The sequence below is a fragment of the Eupeodes corollae genome, chromosome 2, assembly GCF_945859685.1.
Source record: "Eupeodes corollae chromosome 2, idEupCoro1.1, whole genome shotgun sequence".
In the NCBI taxonomy this organism is placed as follows: Eukaryota; Metazoa; Arthropoda; class Insecta; order Diptera; family Syrphidae; genus Eupeodes; species Eupeodes corollae.
This window is the reverse complement of record NC_079148.1, coordinates 136,843,805-136,865,379: the sequence shown is the minus strand read 5'-3', so window position 1 is coordinate 136,865,379 and position 21,575 is coordinate 136,843,805. Positions and strand designations below refer to the sequence as shown.

The following is a 21,575-nucleotide window of genomic DNA, read 5'->3' as shown; positions in this document are numbered from 1 at the left end:
TGAGTTCAAAAAATTAGTTGGATAATTTACAGCTTTGGTAACATCACAAACTGTATCAATACATTTGCATAACAACAATTCTCTGTGTCTGTGTACATCGGGAAATATTTGGTCAATGAGAGCATCTTGTTAATCAATAATCGTGCAGAAATTAACCGGTAATTTTATTTACTATATTACACACCGCGTCTGGGTTATTTTGAATATTTAGTGACTGTTTAAATACTGAATAAGCTGTTTTGCCTCCATCCAAAAAAGTTTCGGCAATCTCAGAAGATGCAACAACCAATGCGATATCATTATTGGATCGTGTTTAAGCAAGAATTATCGAAATAAGGAATGTCAGTTTCACCAATTTTGAGCATCCAAAAACAAGAATCCACCTTATACTGCCGAAACTGCGAGCTTGATTTGATCAAAAATGGTTCTTTGTTCTTCATTCATTAGTGGGACATTGCGAGCGACAATCGCTGCCATTTCTTCAGTATTGTATTGTAGTTCACGATTCAATTCAGTGTTTATTAAATCAGATGCATTTTGATTTGGTGAATGCATACCGAAATTACTGATAATGCAAAGATCCTCAATAGGAATCAAAGCGTTACTGAATATTACCATAAGTTCATTGCACCGTGTATGCAAAAATTCATTGAAATTGGTTAAGCCGCTTCGGAGGAGTGCGGCAACTAACAATGTGACAGGAGAATTTTACGTATTAGATTAGTTATAAACTCATTTTTTTAAATTATTTTGGAGCTGTTACCAATTTATCGACTGCAAGTTAGAGATTGAATGAAAATTGACAAACAACAAGAAAATTTAAGAAAATGTATTTTATTGAAAATTGATAATTGAAAATATATTCACATTGAATGAACAATAATTGTAATTAACAATCAAAATGTCGTGCAATATAATTGATGGATTTTAAGCCTTGAAGTTTAACTAATCGACTTACTTAAGCTGAAACTGGAAGCTTCATGAATGATAACTTAAAGGCCTAGGAATTATGACTTACAATTCTTAACTAGTTTTATGTGTGAGTATTGTTAAATATAAAGGAGAGTTTAAATTTTCTACCAAATTTGAACGGCTAGTTTTAGAAACAATTTTCATGACTACCATTACTATTGGATTATTGGTCAATAACTCTCAGCACCATTTCAAGTGGTTTGTTCAATCTAGAATTATGGTATGACAGTCCAATGCACTAACTTAAGTCCTCGGATTTGGATCTATGTTACCTCTGATGAATATTCTGTCCACCATTAAATCATGAAAGAAGTACTTACTCTGATAACATCGACCAAGATTTAAAGAACCAAATAAGATCAAAACTTGGACACAGATCTTTTATCCAAATAGAGAGAACTGTTTTCGGAAATGGAATTTCCAGCGTGCAATGCCTAATAAATGCCTCAAATTCAACACAAAGCTTTCTTAAGGGTGCTTACGATCTTTTAAATATAAAGATTTGGTAAATGTGCCAAAAACAAGAATACCATTGATCTCAATGTTCATCCATCATCCAAGAATCACATTCACAGAAACTGACTGGTGTGCTTTAACTTGCCGATTTTTGCGTCAGAACTTAGGACAACACCCGTACAAGGTCTAACTGACCCAGGAGCTCAAAGTTCATGACCCTAGACAACCCCGTTTTTTCATTAACTGGGCTTCGAAACTTCAAAAATCATCTTTAGTGACGAGGTGCGTTTGAATGAATGGATGTATTAACAAGCTTTGAATCAAACTATGCAAGTACCTTAGGTCACCAACAATCTGTTTATGGCAACGACAATCCGGTTACCGCGATCAATGTTGGAACATTAGTTATTAGCAAGTCTGAAGTTGAAGAAGCACTTTAAATGTGAATAATAACTATTGTCCGGGTCCAGATGGTATGGCTCCAATTGTCTTAAAAATGAGAGCTGCCGCACTCTCTGAACCTCTTTCTTATATTTTTAATTTCTCTCTTTCTAAAGGTGAATTTTTTACTGAATGGGAAAAATCTTTCATAATTCCTATTCATAAAGCAGGACCCAAACAGGAAATATCTAACTACCGTCCAATAAAAAAACTGTCCACCATTCCAAAGCATTTTGAAAAACTTGTGTGTGATAAGTTTTCATTTTTGCTTAAGGAAGTTATATCGCCTTTCTCAATAAAATTGAGGCAGGGTATCAGGTTGACGTCATCTTTACTGACTTTGCAAAGGCCTTTGATAGAGTCAGCTACACTATTCTACTGAACAAACTATCAAGAATTGGTTTTCATTCAAATATTTTGCAACGGTTAAAATATAATCGTATGTCGCATTCAATTTGTTTCCATTGGTAATGCTCTCTCTACTCCTGTACATGTGTCATCAGGAGTCCCTCAAGGTAGTCACCTGGGACCCTAACTATTTCTTATTTTTAATAATGACATGCCAGATATTTTTCATAATTTTCTTAGACTTTTATTTTCTGACGATCTTAAGTTTTATAGATGCATAAAACAAACAAGGTGAACATAACACTGAGCGGAGGTAATCCGCTTGCAAGATGACCCTAACATGCTTATTGAATGGTGCAAGAAAAATCAATTATCTTTAAACGTTTCAAAATGTCAATGTTTTTCATTCTATCGTTCTTACTATCCTACTTTCTTCGAATATAAAATTGGGAATAGTGTTCTTGAAAGAGTCATTGTAAAGAAAGATCTTGATGTTATTTTTGACCTTAAACTCAATTTTATCAAACATGTTGAATATATTCTTGCCAAAGCTAACTCCATGCTTTTTTTTGTTAAAAGAAATTCAACAGGCTTTTCCGACCCTTATGCTATTAAATCTCTTTTTGGTTCATACGTTAGATCTATTTTAGAATATTGTTGTGTGGTTTGGAACCCATACTATAGAATTCATTCATTGAGAATCCAACGAGTCCTAAAGAATTTCACTAGGTTTGTTGTATGGAAACTTGGATAGATTTGAAAGTAAGGTTATTTTTCGCAGGGGTGATGTGAATTTGACACTAAGATCATGCAATTTGACCCCGCTAGACTTTTTTCTGTGGGGTTTCTTGATGTCGCAGGTCTATGAAAATAAACAACCTAAAGTTGTACATAACTCAGGCCATCGCTAAAATTCGGCTGTATCCGTATGGAAGAGTCATTAAAAATTGGACCCCCCGGATCTGTGCCACCGCAGGAAGCCAAGGCGGGCATTGGAATGATGTCACATTCCACACTTAATGGCATACATGCGCCTTTCAAATAAAAAATAATTTTGTAACATTTCATTTCAACAACTACCCGCCTATTGAAAAACCCTTTAGCTCTGATTAACGAATTTTTCGTTTATCAATTGAACAACCATGATGTTGAAGACCTGTTTTTCAACAATCCAATGACTGCCAGGCTGTGCAACATATCTCACAGCTATTTCCATAATTGATGTTCAAAAGAAATCGTATGATATCCGTATGGACCCGTAAATTGTCCTCCAGGATCGTGAGATTTGCCTCTTGACTATTATTTTTTTTGGATATGTGAAGGTGTTGGCCTACGCGCCGATAACACTGTAACGATTGGTCACTTGGAAGAGAACATTCGCCACGTAATTGCCTATATCCGCCCAAAAATGTTGGAAACAGTTATTAAAAATTGGACCTCTATATAATATCATGTCTCAGCTTCTCGTGGTGATCAAAATTATAATGCTAAAAATGTATCTTTTAAATAAAGTAAATTCTATGTTAATATAATGTTAGTATTCTTAATACCAACTTTGTTTCATTTCATTTTAAAGTAATATACCTCTAAATTACACCCTTTTTTGAATTTAAAGATTAAGTTATTCCTTACAAAAAGTCTTCTTAATATTGTTTCAAACTTCAATTCAAGCTGTGTTTTTAACTCTTAAAGAATTTTTAATAAAAAACAATATTTCTTAATTTAAAAATTATGCTCCCAAGAAGAAGTCTCTAATGACAAGTTCACATAACTTTCTATTTCACAATCATAATTTTTAAAACTTCGTTCCCGACACTTTCCTTTCCTTTTAAAAGAGGGAACAAAAATATAATTTAATTATAAAAAATAAAAAAACTTCCATAAATAAAAAAGAGTTATTCAACTTAAAATTAATAAAACATTTTTCCACTGATTGGCTTAACTTTTCCTTATGTATCATCATTATGATGATTACTAAGACTTTTATTTTAATTTTTGTTTTACATTCTTCATTTCCTTAAATGTAAATTTTTACTTTCCGATGTCTTCCTTCCTTTGGCTATTTCAACAGAAATGAAATAAGAAAAAACTTAAATATGAACAAAGGCACATTTAAATTACCATTTTTATTTTAAGTCCTAATTTTTGCTCTTTTTTAAATGTAAGAAAATGAAACAATGGCAAAGAGTTAATAAAAAGATTTCCTAAATCCTTTCTTAGGTCTTATAGTCTAGTAGATAGGTACAAAAGTATACCCAACATTTCTCCAGTGACCAAATAATCAAAAAAAAAAAAATAAGAGAGGATCCTTAAAATTCAAAACACAAAAGGACTTTCAATGAATGTCTATAAGGACAGAAGGACAGACAGACAGACAAACAGACAGCCCCAAGAAACCAGAATTATTCAATAGCAAAAATGGCAATAAAACAGAAGAAATTTCTTTCAAGCCCATTTTCATTTTCATCAGCTTCGCCATATCCAACCTCATTACACGTGCTTGTGCTTCCTTTTTGTAAATGAGAGTTCCTTTCCTTTCCATAAAATGCAAATCAACTCATTTCCCGAAAATGAAAACTCATTACACTAACGCGCGGATCCTCCCATCAAAATAAATACAATAACAACAAAAAGAAAACAACAAAAACAAACAATGAAAACATTTGAATTGCTACATCCGATTCTGAATTCATATCCGGATCCGGATCCTTCAAAGAAACAACAAAAAATAAAATATCTCGCTCTCTAATAAAATTAACTTTACTTACCGGCTCTAACTTGCACATCCCTCGATATAATTCGGCCGACAGTATTTGACGCTACGCATCTGTAGATTGTGTTATGAATGTCCTGCCGGTAGGCGGCAGCAGGAAACGGCATTAGCACTAAAGTGCCGTTCCTAAGCACTCGTCGAACTCCGTTTATATCGGCCACTGGCGACCCATCTACCGTAATCCAGTCTACTACTGGCTGCGGACTACCCGAAGCCGAGCAATCAAGCCATCCACCTGATGAATTCGAGAACTCTAAACGAGCGGGTGGTTCCATCACAAAGCCAGGACCTCGCAGATGTGTCTCAAATACTTCGGACAAGATAATATCTGCAAAAAGGAAAAAGAACAAGTAAAATTATGTATCAGTATCAGCTTCCAGGACAATGCTACACATAAATGGTTGTTTATTCAAACACAAGGACTGGGCTACCGTAATTCGACACACAAAATACATACAAACATATAAATACAACATACACACACAGCCGGAAATTGCCGCAAATGCAATCTCGGTGCAATGCTGCATTTAATGCCTGATGCTGCTGCTGCTTCTGCATCAGAGTATTAGCTTTAACGCTCCACAAGCTCCCCAGAAAGGTGGGTTGCCAAATCAAGGGAACAATGCTATCAAGAGTGCACTTAACGGCACACAACTTAGAGAGGTTGAGGAAACATAAGGACTAAATTGCTACAACTTCTTACTACACCATGAGGACGAACAAGATGACGAAGACGATAAAAATGATGATTATGATGATGAGGGGATGGGAATGGGGATGAGGATGGTTATGACGACGACTACGACGACGATGACAGAGACTTTGACGTTGATGTCGATGCCGATGTCGATGAAGACGACCACTTGAATGTGCTGGTGCATACACACGACAGGACGATATGACAACGACTACGTCATCGATAGAACGTGGTCTCCACATCTATAGAAAGGATATTTTTTCGTTGTTCATTTTTATCAGCAAAGTGGAGGGCGGTTACATAGTATCACTTTACAAACATTACATTTAAAAGTTGACAAAGTATGTTATCTTTGAGATTATAAGTGACTTCCTTTAAAATGTTGGCAGAAAGTTCTTAAGTGTTTACATGCAGCTTCGTCGTTTTGTCCTTTTTATACTTAGGTATATGAGTTTTGTATAGTTGGGTGTAGTACGAGTACCTTCTTATTATTTTCCGGTTCGAAATTATTTTATTTTAAGGGAAAGTTGATACTTCCGGTTACTTTGTCAGTTTAAAATGTTTTCTTAGGCTTCTTTTTTTTAAAACTATACTTATTTTTTTCTCGGATTGTGACAATTTTGTTTGTTGGTGGAAACATTAATAAATTGTAAAACTTATTGATGGATGAAAGTTGACAAATATTAAAGATAAAATAGTCTTGTTCTTGTAAGACCCAAGGGGAGAAAATTAAGATGCTTACATTGTTTGAAGAAATTTAGAAACATTTCTCCGAATATTTGAATTATTGTAAAAAAAAATATGTTCATAAAAATTGGAAGCAAGTTTGAAAAGAAACAAATGTTTTAATTTTATGTCTCTCAATTTTTAGGGTTTGAAACTATAAACGGAAACACAGTTTATGGAACATTTCTTGAGGACATTGGTCAACAATTTATTAAATTGTCAGCAAAATTATGGATTTCTATGACATGCTCAGATACGAGACTTGAATCTGGTTGAAACAAAAGTAATTTCTAATTCATAAAAAAAGAAAGAAAGAATATAAAGGAAAAATTTTGTAACAAAAAATATTACTAAATATATATAATATATTACTAAATTTTCTTCATTCTAGATTGACGAGAAATTGGTGTCTTTATATTTTGTGTTTTTGGGATTATTGGTTTTTCGTGATTCTGTTTTTTCCGGATTTAGATTTTTTTAGATTCTGAGTTAAGGAAATTTTGGCTGATCTGGGTTTTGGATTTTTGGATTTTTGGAATTTCATTGTTTCTGAATTCCTGACTCACTCTATCTTTTTACGCATTCTGTTTTAAAATAATGAAGGAAAAAGAGGCGTGTTTACGAAACTTCATAATGATTAAATTAAATTAAGGAAATGTCAGGCTTTTTAACATTTGTATTTATTTATTTAATTCGTTAAAGAAACTAACGTTAGAACTTTAGACTAATATTACATTTACTCTTAGATTTATAGATTTACAATGCTTTAAGCAATTTTCAAAAAAGAAGCTAAACTGAAGTGTTACCAACATTTACTTTAAATGTTTTAAAATCATTATCAATTATATTGTAAACTGAAACCAATTGGTTGAGGGGACTGTTTTTACCATAGTTCGATCTGCTTGCTGTAGGACGTAAAGGAACTTGTCTTCTAATACTTGAACGGTTATAAATAAAGTTTAATTTTTCCAAAATTGATGGTCATATGACTGACTTTTTGATTAATTTTATAATAAAGCACAGCTAAATCTTCTCTCTGTGTTTAGGAAGCGATGGAAGATTTATGAGCGTGAGCCTACGATTGTACGGTGGAAGTTCGAGCCTATTGGACCATGGGAAGAAACGGAGGCAGAATTGCATGAATCTTCTTTTACTCCTTCTATACTGTTTATATGGACTGAATAAAAGGGAGCAAATGTTATGCAGCCATATTACAATATTGGCCTTACAAATGTTATATAAAGAAGTTTAAGAATATAAGGGTAGCGAAAATCTTGTGAAAACCGTTTTATAAATCCGACTGTCTTGTTTGCTTTTTTAATAATATAGTCATTATGTTAATTTTGAATCAAGAATAATACTTAGGTCAAAGAAAATAGAGAGTTTAGTCAAATAAGAAGAGTCTAATCGATAATCGAAAGTCAAAACATTTTGTTTGCGTGTAAAACACATTTATTTACATTTGTCTATGTTAAGTTAAAGCTTATTAATAAAACACCATTCGCGAAAACTATTTATATAGATCATCTTGTAGGAATAAACAGTCGTCAAGTGAGTCAATACGTTTGAAAATTGTATTGTCACCAGCGTAAATTAAAACAGATGAGTGTTTTATAATAGAAGGTAAGTTGTTAACGTTCAAAATAAACAGTAAAGGACATAAGTGGCTACCTTGTGGTACGCCACAGTTGGTATAAAATTTGATGACCCATTGAAAGTTAATGTATTATGGCACAATTTATCAAAGGCCTTACTGAAGTTTGTGAAAACACAGTCACCTTGTTTCCGTTTTTCAATCGAATATAAACAAAAAGAACTGAAATGAAAGAGGTTAGTAACTGTTGACTTATTTTGAACAAAACCATGTTGACTGTCACAAATTATAGACTTAAAATTAAACGATATGACTCTACAAATAATGAACTCAAATAACTTAGGGATGACAGACAGTTTTGCAATGGGACAATAATTTTGTATTTCATTTTTACTATCCTTTTTATGTATCGGTGTTATGTACGAACTCTTCCAAATTTTAGGAAAAATTGATGATTTGAGCGATTCATTAAAAAGAATATTTTTTTAATGTTCAGTGATATTCTTATCCCCTCATCATCATAAGATCTTATATATAAAACAGCAGTCAGCCAAGTTTTATATCACAGTGTCAAGGAATGTTGGTCTGCCTTTTATGATTTATGTAAATATTGTAAATAATGCGAATTCTTATAATTCAAAAAAGTATACGTATACGCCTAAGTGCACCATCAATAACTGTTAAATCTTGTTAAGGATTGAAAAACGACTGAATATTTGGTTTGGCTCCTCATACTGTCAAAAAAAATAAAGCTTATAGTTTTTAAGAGGAAAAAGGGGCTGGGATGCGACCCACATTGGTAACTTCCTATCCTGTCTGTCGATTTATCTTGCTTAAAAGTTTGTAGGTTTTCGTTTCTTAAAAAAGGTATCAGTCGAAAAATTCAGTTAAAAAACTGTCAATTCGATTTTTCTAAAAATTTTGTGTAATGTTGAAAACAATATTTTAAGTAATATAAAATTATTTTGAAGCCAATATTTTTAATTTTTGAAAGAATATTTTAGCGGCAACTCGAATATTACCTACATTTAGTAAGTTTTTTAGGTTGAAAGTGTTGTTAAAAAACTGTTGATTCGATTTTTCTCAAAATGTTACTGAATGTTGACAAACATATTCTTTAAAAGATAAAATTACTTTAAAACCAATATCTCAAAGTTTTGAAAAATATTGAGTCGGAAATCAATTTTTACCAACTTTTGTAAATTTTTTGTTAGGTTTTTATTTTTTGTAAGATTTGATTTATCTTCAAAAGTTTCTGAATGTTGAGAAGAAAATTTTTTAAAACATGAGATTAGTTTAAGGCCAATATCTCAAATTTTCCCAAAGTTATTTGAGTCAAATACAAATTTTTTAAAATTTCTAATAATGCTTTTTTTGAAAACTGTCGATTCGATTTTTCTCAAAATTTAACCAGATGTCAAAAACACTATTCTTCGTTGCACAAAATTGTTTTGGATATAAAACCATTTTTCGTTTATAAAATTTTCAAATTGACAAATACTTTTTTTCAGTTTTTTTGATTTATAAACAAAAACCGTTAATTGGATTTTTTTCCAAAAATGTATTTGTTTGGCATCACGTTTCAATATATAATACAAAATTTAATTCAAGTCTTTATCGTTATTGGTTCGTGAGTTATTTAGGATTAACCAAATTTCGACTCTAGGGACCTTGAAACGTCGAGAAATGTCAAAACTTTCAATTCGAAATATCGAACCGATTACAATAACTTCCTAGTTAATGACATTGAGAAATGAGAAACTAAGTTTAAATAAAATTATTGACATTAATGTTTTTGAGTTTCTAGTGTTACAAATTTCACGTGAGTTTTCTAAAAATGAATGTATATGTACAGGGTCCGGCAAAAAAACCTCCCGTATTTTAAGACGTTTTAATATAAAGCTGTTTATAGATAAAATGGTATTCCGGGTATAGATAGGTAGAGGTCTACTTGCTGTTTTTAGTATTCATAATGGCGTGGCACTGTGAGCATCGCGCATTTTTCGTAGAGGGATATATCCGTAATGGTGGTTCTGTGATTACTACTCAGCGAGTATTTCGCATTCGATTACAACTTGGACGACAAGATCATGTTTCGGATGGAAAAATAATTCAAGTTTGGTTATCAAGCTCTAGAGCAACCGGGTTCTGGGCTTAAGAGAAAATCGTCTGGCCGACCTTTAACCGCAGCAACGCCGGATAATGTTGCACGTGTAAGTGCGTCTATCCAGCAATCTCCGAGGTGTTCAAACAGCTACTCTTGGATTGTCTGATAGGAGTGTATGACGAATTTTGCACACATATTTTCATATGCATTCCTACAAAATGATACTCGCACAAGAATTGAGTGAGAGAGATTTTGAAACACGCAGAGATGTTTGTCAAGATATTTTTCAAAACATTTCCGTATGTGCTGTTTTAATTTCGTCTGACGAGTCCCATTTCCATTAACCGGGTACTGTAAAAAAACACAATTTCCGATACACAGAAAAAAGTCAAGAAATTTATCAACGAACACTTCACAGCCCTTATGTTTCAGTTTGGTGTGTTGTTGTTGAATTTGGTGTGTTAAGTCTGTTTTTTTTTCGAAAAAAATGGGCAAAAAGCTACAGTTAATGCGGATCGCTACAGTCACATGATTAAGACCTTCCTCCAACTAAACTTAAATCAGTTTACTAGGAACCACAAAGAAGTTTGGTTCCAATAAGATAGAGCCACAGCACACGCTTCACGTGGTTCACTAACCATTTTGAGAGAGATGTTTATAGGGAATCTTCATTCTTTACGAGGAGACATTATCTGGCCACCAAGGTCCCCCGATTTATCACCTTGTGATTTTTTTCTTTGGGGAAATTTAAAGGCCCAAGACTATACACATCGCCCAACATCTTTGGAAACACTTAAATAGGCAATCACTCAGGAAGTGGCAGCCATTACACAACAAATGACTAGACGAGCAATGGAAAACTTCCGGGAAAGGCTTCGTAAATGTATTAATAAAAGAGGACAATATTTAACGGTTATAAAGTTTAAAACTAAGTAATTATTTTATTTAATGTAAAATGGCATATTATTTAATTTAAAAAAGTGAATAAAATTTTTCTGTTAAATTGTTTATTTAATTGCCATTGGCTTTTAAAATATGGGAGACCTTTTATCAGGACCTCGTATTTTACATACAATTTTATAGTTTTAAGACTGAGAAACATGAAATAAAACAGAACCAAAATGTTAAATTCGTTTTAAAATCGTACGTTTATTATTTTTACTGAATGATAAGACAATTCTTAGGATCTACGGTACTGTTTTTTTTTAGTTTTAAAAAACTAGAAAGGCTTGATTTTGATACCAAAAACTAAAATCTTTATTACTTTTACATGTCATGGACAACACAATAAAACTCAATGCCAACATTTTATTGTCAAAGAAAAATAAACAAAGCACTGCAGCTTTTCCTGTCCTGTCATTTTCAGTTCAGGGGAAAAACTAAACCGAACTCATTTAATTACAAAATTTTACAAAAGCAAAAATACTTTGCCTACCCTCATTTTTTTAACACTTTCGTGTTAAATAATTCAAAGTGACCCAATTCACACGGCGTTTAGTGTAGCATGACAACAAAAATTCTGCCGTCTCATCATCATAACCTCTTCTCATCGTCTTCGTGTTGTATTCAGCTTCGAACCCTAACTGTCATCATCAAAATCATCCAACATAATGCACATTATATGAATATGTATATGAATTGCATACATCTAAGTCCACATGAACACAGATACACATATGAAAGTGTGTGTTCAGAATAAGCCTTGTCATGAATTTGACTTTCAAAAACATGCTTTAGGCAGGGAGCCGGAGCATATACTATGCGATATATGCCCCAAAGGACTTTTGTGCCATAAAAGCATCAGCTACATTGGAGAGGAGGGACCCTGATGCAGAAAGAGAAGCTTGATGATATACAAAACAATTCCTTGTGACGAATGACCGTAAAAATGATATTCATGCTGAGATTCAACTCCCCCAACCCTCACACAAAAAAAAACCCCTACTCATCTCTTTCCGTCCCATGTTATTAATGCGCTGTACTCACATGCACATCAAGCTGAAGCTGTTGTTGCAAGGAAAAATACTTTGGGTTGAACTATGATGAAGACGACGGACGGTGCGGCGTACAGTACATGTATACTGTATAGTAGTAGCAATTATGCCCTTTAGAACAGTTCTTACGTTATCCTGAAGCTGGTAGAACAGCTTCATCACAGAGGCAGAGCCTCCCCATCAGCAATTATTGTTTTCTTTTGCTTTGTGTGTGGACGTGGGTGTTTCTCTGCCTAAAACAATCCTTGGATGCCATTGTCGCCACTTAAGAGTGAACAACATGCACACACCCCTTTACGCCTCCTAAATTGTGTGCTCTCCAATTCCACATCCAAGCCAAGGCAGGTGAATTCCACCATTACATGCCTTTCTTCGATCCTCAAATAAGCCACTCTCTCTACAAACTCGTATAGTACCCTGAATTTGAAGAAGTTAAGAACTCCTTCCCTATATGTACTTCCGCTTCCTCTCCCATCATCGTCATCATCGTCATCGTCGTCTTCTTCGAGTTTTTCTATTTTCCCATCCTCTATTTTGCAGAACTTCACTTTCTTTTCTCCCACAATCTCATCTCACCGGTGGCGCGGCGTTGGTGGCGGTAGTGGTGGTGGTATAGGCGACTTATAGCTACAAATCTATGGCGAGCTACAACGACGAACGTCGACATTCGTTGTATCCTACTTTTTGCTTGGGTTCTTGTCTCGTAAATTTATTTCTCTTTTTCTAACGTTTGTGCACTTGCCGGTGTGTTTTAAATTTGCTATTATATTTGTAGAGTATTTGTAACCCTCATTTCATTTTTACACCCCTAGAATTGTTAGGTACAGTCGAAGGCACGAATATACAACTGCTGTTACAGTTGCTGTGGCTGTGGCATGCCTCTGATGCCTGGGGATGGGGGCCGATATGCTATGCTATGCGTCTTCATCTTCACGTTCAGCTAACATAGGATCTCGGTCAAACCCATATCCTACCCCCAAACCCACTTACTCGAACTATAAAGGCCATAAATGCAGCAATCTTAGTTCTTTATATTTATTTCGTGTGTGTGTGTGGTGGGGGGTATGCTTTTTAGGGTAAATTAACTTTGTCACATTAGTTTTGCAACAAAAAGAAGAAAAAAAAAATAACAACATAAAACCATTAAGCATTTAGATGTCTCTTGATGTTTGTAATTTTATTTTTAAAAATGGTTCTTAAGTCAACGAAGATTGGCACTCGAAACGAATTTCATGTTAGCCATAGTTAAACTTAAAGTTTTATTTACACACAAATTGACGTTGGGCTTTCAGTTTGCTGGGATAAGATCTAGTTTTTGTTGGCTAAGTTAGATGTCTAAGGGCTTAATAGTATTATTTTTGAATGGTTTATAAAATTGTTAAAGTTTCAATATTGTTGCTCGTATATCACACCATAAAAGTTTTACGTTGTTTTATTGTTCTTTTAAGGAACAAAGTTAAATTTAACAACTGAAGCAGAGATGTCGTTATCAAATAAACAGAAATAGATTCGAATAAGTAATTAAAAGTCAAAACACACACAATTTTGACATTTAAACGTTGACATTTCATTATTGTATACAATGCCGAATACATACGTACTTTTTTTTGTTAATTTTTATCTAATTTCATTATTTTTTGTTTGTTTGCAGACTAATTTAAATAAATGCATGAATATTGAATATTGGACATTAAAATAAAAGTGTGAATAGAAGAAGAAGAAAGAATTGGAAAACAAAATGTTAGTAAAATGGTTACAATTTCTTTGTACTTGAAAGAACTAGTTTTCATTTTTTCAAAATATGTAAAGGGTGATTTTTTAGCTATTAAATACGTTTCATATTTTGTTTCATTGTCAAACATCTTCAATTTGGTCTATAATTTAACTATGAATCGTCTTACAGACGAACAACGCTTGCAAATTATTGAATATTATAATCAAAATACGGGCTCTGTTAAGAAAGTTCATCGCGTGTGTCTTCCATTTTATGTTGAGTTTAATCGACCCACTGAAGCGGCTATTCGGGCTATTATGACTAAATTTCGCACCAAATTTAAATTGTTGGACATTTAACCACCAACACGCTTACATAGAGTGCTAACTGAACAAAATATCGCAGCTGTATCGGCCAGTGTTAATGATGACCATCAAATATCGAATCATGAACGTTCGCAGCAATTGTGCCTCTGTTACTCCACTTCGTGAAAAAATTGGAGGAAGGATTTAGGTGTGATCCTTTCAAAATAAAGATGGTGCAAGAATTGAAGCCGGATGATCTACTGCAACGTACAATTTTTGGTAAATGGGCTCTTGGAAAGTTGGCCTAAGATCCACTTTTTTAACGAAAAATTGAGTTCAGTGACGAAGCTCATTTTTGGCTCAATGGGTACGTAAATAATCAGAATTGTCAGTTTGGTGCAAGAGCTCGACTTGCATGGCATGTGGTTTCAACAAAACGGTGCCAGATGCCACACAGCACTCGCGACAATGACTTATGGATAGGATCGTGCTATTTAACGCCTATTTTTTGTGATCCTATTTTAATGCTAGTGTCTATACAAAAAAATCCGCTTCAATGGAAGCATTATAAGGCAATACCGGCCGAAATGTTGGAAAGAGTATGCTGAAATCGGACTAAGCGAATGGAACATTTGAGGTGCAGTCAAGGTGAACATTTGCATGAAGTAATCTTCAAACATTAAATTATATTCACCGTATACTATCGATTCAAATAAAGATTTCATGCAGATGCCATTGGTTTAAATACTGATATTTTCCAAAAATTCACGTAATACAGTTTTGGCTACTCCATAATCCGGATCAATAGAAGCAATGGAGAAAACTTATCCATTAAACCCTCCGAAGACAGAATATAAGTCGAATATAAATCAATCAGTTATTTTTAAAATTTTTTAACATTTTCGAAAAACATTGAAAATTCCAACGGTCCAACATTCGTACTGGCAGCTTAGATAGAGTTTAAAGTTAGAATCATTTGAGAAGGCTTATTTTCAGATCTTCCCATTATATTTGTTTTCACTTGATAGATAAAAAGGTACGACGAAGTAAGACTTACATTTTTTGTTTAACTTCTCATAGGAAGTTATTGTAATGGGTCCGTTTTGTCAAATTGAAAATGTTAACATTCCTCAGCGTTTCAAGGTCCCTAGAGTCGAAATAAAAGATTTTTTGAAAGATGTCTGTGCGTGCGTGTGTACATATGTTCGCGACGATATTTTCGTTGTCCATAGCTCAAGAACCAGCGGGAATATCGACTTTAAATAAATTTTGTTATACATATAATAAAGCAGAAAGATGCAGAAACGGCTCTCTAGAAAATTGTGTGGTTGGTATTCTTACCATAGTGGTTTAAAAAAACGGTGAACATTTTGGTTAACCCTAAATATTTTACGAACCAAAAACGCTAGACACTTAAATTAAATTTAATATAATATATTGTAGCGTAATACAAAATAAATATATTTTTTGGAAAAAGTCCATTTAACTGTTTATTTTTTTTATAAATAAATAAAAATAAAATAAAAAAATTGTCAACTCTCAAATTTTACGAATAAAAAATGATTTTAGCTATAAAACAATTTTGTGCAATGAAAAATAACGCAACAGTTTTTCTACAAAAAATAAAAACCAAAACAAAAAAATTGATGAAAGTTGGTAAAAAAAGATTTTCGGCTCAAACATCTTTTCAAAACTTTGAGATATTGGCTTTAAACTACTTTTATCTTTTAAAAAATATTGTTGTCAACATTCAGTAAATTTTTGAGAAAAATCTAAGTAACAGATTTTTTTACAAAAAATAGAAAGCTAAAAAAATACTAAAACTTGGTAGAAAGTTATTTCGACTCAAATAGCTTGTCAATAATTAGAAATATTATTTTTCAAACTTTTTATTTCACAAAAAAAATTTTGTTTGCAATATTCAATAGTTTTTTTTTATAAAAATAAAATCTACAAAAAATAGTGAGCAAATTTGGTAAAAATTGATGTTCTGTTATTGATATCTCTTAATTTAATTTCATTCATCCAATTTGTAAAAAATAAATGCTACTAAAGTTGGTAAAAATTTGTTTTCACCTAAAAACCTATTTTACAAGACTTGATTTTCATACTAAACAATTTTTGTATGAAAAATATTATTGATAATTTAAAAGTTTTTAAGAATAATTCAACTAACAACTTTTTTAATCCACCAGAAAAACCTACAAACTTTTAAGCAAAACAAATAGACAGACGGGATGGGAAGTTATCAGTGTGGGTCGCATCCCAGCCCTTTTTTTTAAATTGAGTGGGTCTTGATAAAACGATAAAATGTCAAAACGAACGATATTTTAAATACCGAAAATGTTGTTTTTAATGTCATGAAACTGTTCTTGCAGAATATCGATTACCTTTATCTTGAGCTGTGTGACACGAAGCGTTATCCTGTTTTACTTATTAATATTATCCTTTTCAGGCCACAAGAAGTTGGTGATCATGATGGCCTGGTCAGTATCATTTTCAAAGAAGAGAGGAGTCTCCTCCAACAATAATTTTGTTTCGCTGTATTGGCACTCCATGAATCTCTTATCGGTTGGTGTCATTCCAAATCCGCCAATTTGTCTTATTCACGTTCAAAAATGGACCTCATCACTATAGATAGATGATTTTTCGACCAAAATTTCGAACTGCTTCAAATTAGCAAACACACGAAGCTGCGTATGGTCGTTTGGTTACAGCTTCTGGGTCATTTAAATTTTGTATGCAGGCCCAAATCACGACTCGAAATTCGTCATTTTGTGGTTTGTGACAGAACACTTTTTTGTAAATGACACGTAATTGTCACAGTTTTACGAAAAAAGGTGATCTTACGTTTTGTTAACGTACAGGTATTGGCTGATTGTTCACTGAGCTTGTAGACTCGATTTTGGCCACCAAACGTTGAGTAGTCGAACACCTATTTTGATTATAAATTTGTATCATTTGCAGATGTTCATCGATATTGTAACTTATCATGATGATTTGATTAAAACAAATATTTTCACAGAAAGTGGAGAAAACAATATGGCCGTTTGCACTACTGCACTTTATAAGCCGAACCGAACACTGATAACAATTAATTTTCAATTTTAAATCCACATGTTATTTATACAAATAGATCGAGTATTCTTTCCTAACAACATAATGGTTTTCAGAATTTTTCAAAGAAATCCATGTTATTTTTTGAATACTGCAGGTTAGGCGTCAATATGGAACGAACTACCTTCAAATTAGAAGTATAAGGCCGGATTTTCAGACTAAAGAGTCATAAATTAAATGGAGTTTTAAACATCGATTGAAGAAATGACCAAATACGTTTTATAAAAAAAACCATAGCACCAACTTCAAAATAAAAAGATAAATCAAAAAATTAACGCCCGGATTGAGGGGAGGGTAACTGGGGTGGAATGTGGGGCCTCCATAGAGACTTCGAAAAATTTTTGTTTCAAAATTACAACTAGTAAATACTAGTAAACATCTTTTCCTTTGATATGTATTTTTCTTTTATCTTCCAATAAAGATCAAAAAGACATCGTGAGGAATGAAGCAATGCTACAGATGATGGGTGGCCTCGAAACCGCTTTGTTTGCAATATTTTGGAACGATATCTTGGAGCAATTTAAAGCTATGTAAAACGATTCTTGAATCGTCAATGCGTGCACTAGAATCATTGAAATCATTCGTGGATTCCAAACGAAATGATTTTGATAAATACAAGGAAGCAGACAAAAAAAAATTGCTGAAAATTTGCACGCTGCAGTAGAGGCATTGGTGAAAGTGTTTCCGGATGATTAAGAGCCTAGTCTTGGTAATGAGTTGGAACAGATCAATCGCCGAAACTAATTCACTATCAAATTTTCGGAAATCAAACTTTCAGAGCTACATTCCCAACCTCAAAATTGCATTTAGAATGTATTTGGTTTTGATGGTAACAAATTGTACTGGAGAGCGCTGCATTTCAAAAATAAAAATTATAAAAAATTATATTTATAGAAGCTTTCTCTTCTAAGCATTGAAAGCGATTTACTCCGAGAAGTGGATTTCAACGAAATCATCAACGATTTTTCGGCGAAAAAAGCTCGAAAGGTTCCGTTCGTTAAGCCTACAATTTATTTGCAGATAATTCTTTTTCGCGTTTTGTAATTAAGTGTGTTTGTTAAATACTAAAGGAATCTACTTTGTTTCACAATAAAATATTTATTGAATAACTCGAGAGAAAAAAATGTTTTACTTTATTTTGAAAATAATTTGAAGCGAGGGGGCCTCCGGTCCTTCACTACCCCGAGGCCTCTGGACCTCTAACTCCGGTCCTGCTAAAAATTGTATCTTGTTGGATATTCCACAAAGAAAAATCTTAGGAAACCAATACAGAGTATTGAGCCCTCGATGATTAGAAGTTTTTGGGTTCGTAAGATGTACTTTGTGTTGTATCTGGTCCGTCCAAAAAAGTCCAAAAAATTCATTTGAATTTTCTGAAAAACTTGTCAGTAAAGAATGAAATTCTTCATTGTTTTTCAGATTATGACCCTTTATGGATTGAGTTGATGATTACATAACTTTAAGCACACAAATAAAATTCATAAAACAAATTTAAAATCTATTACATAAGTCATTAACAAAGATTTTTAGAATAATAAAACCTCCCAATGCAAGTTATGCCAATCTTACCAATATAAGATTTAAAGCATTCCGAAAACAGTTTTGAGGTCTCCTGATGGAACTTGGAGAAATTCTATGGAATTCTTTTATCAAAATTCTAGGGAAACTACTCAAACACGCTTTATTGTTTTGTTTGAAAACCAAGAAACCAACCAATATCTGTATCCTTATGTTGCATGAGTTTTAAGCTTAAATTAAGTAACCATACTCAATTTTATGGACTTATTGCATAATAAAGTAAAATCTATTAGTTATTTGCATACGCATTTATTTTTAAAGCCCCCCATCAGGATACAAAAAAATACACTACAATGAAAAATAATATTATGTGTGTTCCTGTGCAAGGAATTTTCATTACCTGACCCCCCCCAACCCTCTTAATCCCATACACACAACAATAGGGTATTTCAAAATAAGCTGCAAACCCAAACAAAGGCCTCTTTATGTGTTTTTGTTGATTGGGTGCTCTTTGGAATAAAATTTTCAAGAAATCGATGGGGACTATTGCCTGGATTTTGTTTGTCGGACACAATTGACTTAAGGCGCACTGCATAAATATTCCTACATATACATCGATGTGCTGCTACTCCCATAAAGCCCCCTCACTGCTGCCATCGTCGTCGTTGGCCTCCAGCAATGTGGTTCACCTCGTCATCGTCATCATCGTCCTGTTAGAGTCCTTCCGGTGCTATAGGTACTCTACCTACTCTTTCATATATATATTCCCTAAGTTAAGTGGAAGAAAAACGATGGCGCACTTTGCGTATTGTTGGTTCAAGCATTCGATTGGGTTACAGTTTGTACATGAAAGCGTAATGTTCTTTGGCTCAAATCGAACAATGAATGGCAGAGGTAGTTGATGGTAGAAGAGAAGATGGAAAAGTAAAAAAATAGGTAAGTAAATAAAAGAAGAAGAACAAAATTGAAAAAGAAACTTAGAGGAGAGTCCTTGTGTACAAGTAGTATACCGTTACCGTGAGTGTTGTGTATTTCAGAGAGCTTATTTGTACGCTTATTGACATATTTTGTTGAAGGAATTATTTTCCAAAGCAAAGGACTATGTTGTAAAAGGATAGGTATATGTATTTACTCGTAGGAATGTATAGAACCACAACTGTGAGTTAGAAAAACCTTGTGGCTCTTGGTTTTTCATAGTGCTGTTTTGTTTCTTCTAGCAGAGTTCTTTTTGTTGTTGTTTTCTTTATACATTTTGACCGATTGGTTTGGACCTGCGAGGTAGATGACGGAAGATGGGAGGAAGTCGTCCTCTGTGTAAAATGAAATCACAAGCAAACATTGTCGTTTGCCATTAAAGGAGACTATTCAATTGATTTTAGCAAAAATAAGATACTTACATATGTATATAGATACTGGTCTTGGAAAATGTCATTGCATTCATAGCTACGCTAGCTTGGCATGTCTCTATACCTTTAGATAGAAAATAAAAACACAGAGGTCCTGGTGAGGATGGCAAATAGAATATGCCGATTGCCGAGAACGAGAATCACAACAACAACGATGATGAGGACAACGATTCCTTTGTCAATGTCTATGCCAGCTGAATGAATAGTTGGTGTCAAAGACGTTATATTGATAAAAATGTCGAAATATTTCAGTTTAAATGTTTGTTGACTTTTTGAGATGTCAAAGAATTTCAAAAAATACATTAAAGATAAGAAAATGTTAAGTGTACAGGAGATAACAAAAACATGGACCTTTAGTTTGGTTTGTAAAAACCATTTCACGAGGTTTTAAATGTATTTAAAGAAATGCTTAAAGGACAAAATGTTTAAAAGATACATGTGTATATTTGGTCTTCAATTCTGTTTCAGGACCAGAAATAAAAATGACACCACAGGACAGTCAATTAAAAAAGTTCGTAAAAATAAAGCAATGGCTTGCTGATCAACTTTTACGGACTCAGCAATTACTCAATAAAATGTAATAAGCTAAACTTTATTAGTTTAACTCTGCTACAATTTTATTTAAACAAAGTACTGTATTTAAGTTTTGACAATTAGGTTAAAATAACCAAATGGTAGATGATTTTTTCCAAGTTTTGAAGGTCTAACCGTTAATTTCCAAATGCAGTTAAGTAAGATTAAATGATAAGATGTCAACATAAAATCAACATTGACACTGTCAATGTAAACAATATGAACTTTCAAAGCGACAACTTCAACCTTAAAGAAAACACAGCATATTTTTTTTGTTTTGAAAAGTTACTTTAAAGGTTTTGACTCATTTTATAGCCAAATAGTTTAAATTTCAAATGTTTGCACTAGTTCAGTTCCTTGCTGAAAGACCTTGACGTACAGGGTCCGGCCAAAAAACCTCCCGTATATTTAGACGTTTATATTAAAAAGCTATTTATAGATAAGATGGTATTCTGGGTAAAGATAGATAGATGTTTAAGTGCTGTTTTTAGTATTCATAACGGCGTGGCACTGTGAGCATCGCCCATTTGTCGTAGAGGAATATATCCGTAATGGTGGTTCTGCGATTACTACTCAGCGAGTATTTTGCATTCGATTTCAACTTGGACGACATGATCCTGTTCCGTATAGAAAAATAATTTAAGTTTGGTTATCAAACTTTTCTGCGCTAAAGAGAAAATCGTCTGGCCGACCTTTAACCGCAGCGTCTTAACATGCAGCTGCCCTTGGATTGTCTAATAGGAGTGTAAGACGAATTTTGCACGCACATCTTCATACGCATCCCTACAAAATGTGATCGCACAAGAATTAAGTGAGAGAGATTTTGAAACTCGT

At 33.3% G+C, this 21,575-nt stretch overlaps 1 protein-coding gene across 7 annotated transcripts in view; it reads right to left on the bottom strand.

Annotated features, from left to right (window-relative positions):
* Window positions 1-21,575, bottom strand: part of LOC129945954 (cell adhesion molecule Dscam2) — a 297,467-nt gene that overhangs the window by 255,396 nt on the left and 20,496 nt on the right. For all 7 annotated transcript variants that reach the window (XM_056055941.1, XM_056055945.1, XM_056055944.1 and 4 more), the window contains exon 2: window positions 4,986-5,318. In XM_056055941.1, the coding sequence (XP_055911916.1) occupies window positions 4,986-5,318 (333 nt within the window). The remainder of the gene's footprint in view (window positions 1-4,985; window positions 5,319-21,575) is intronic.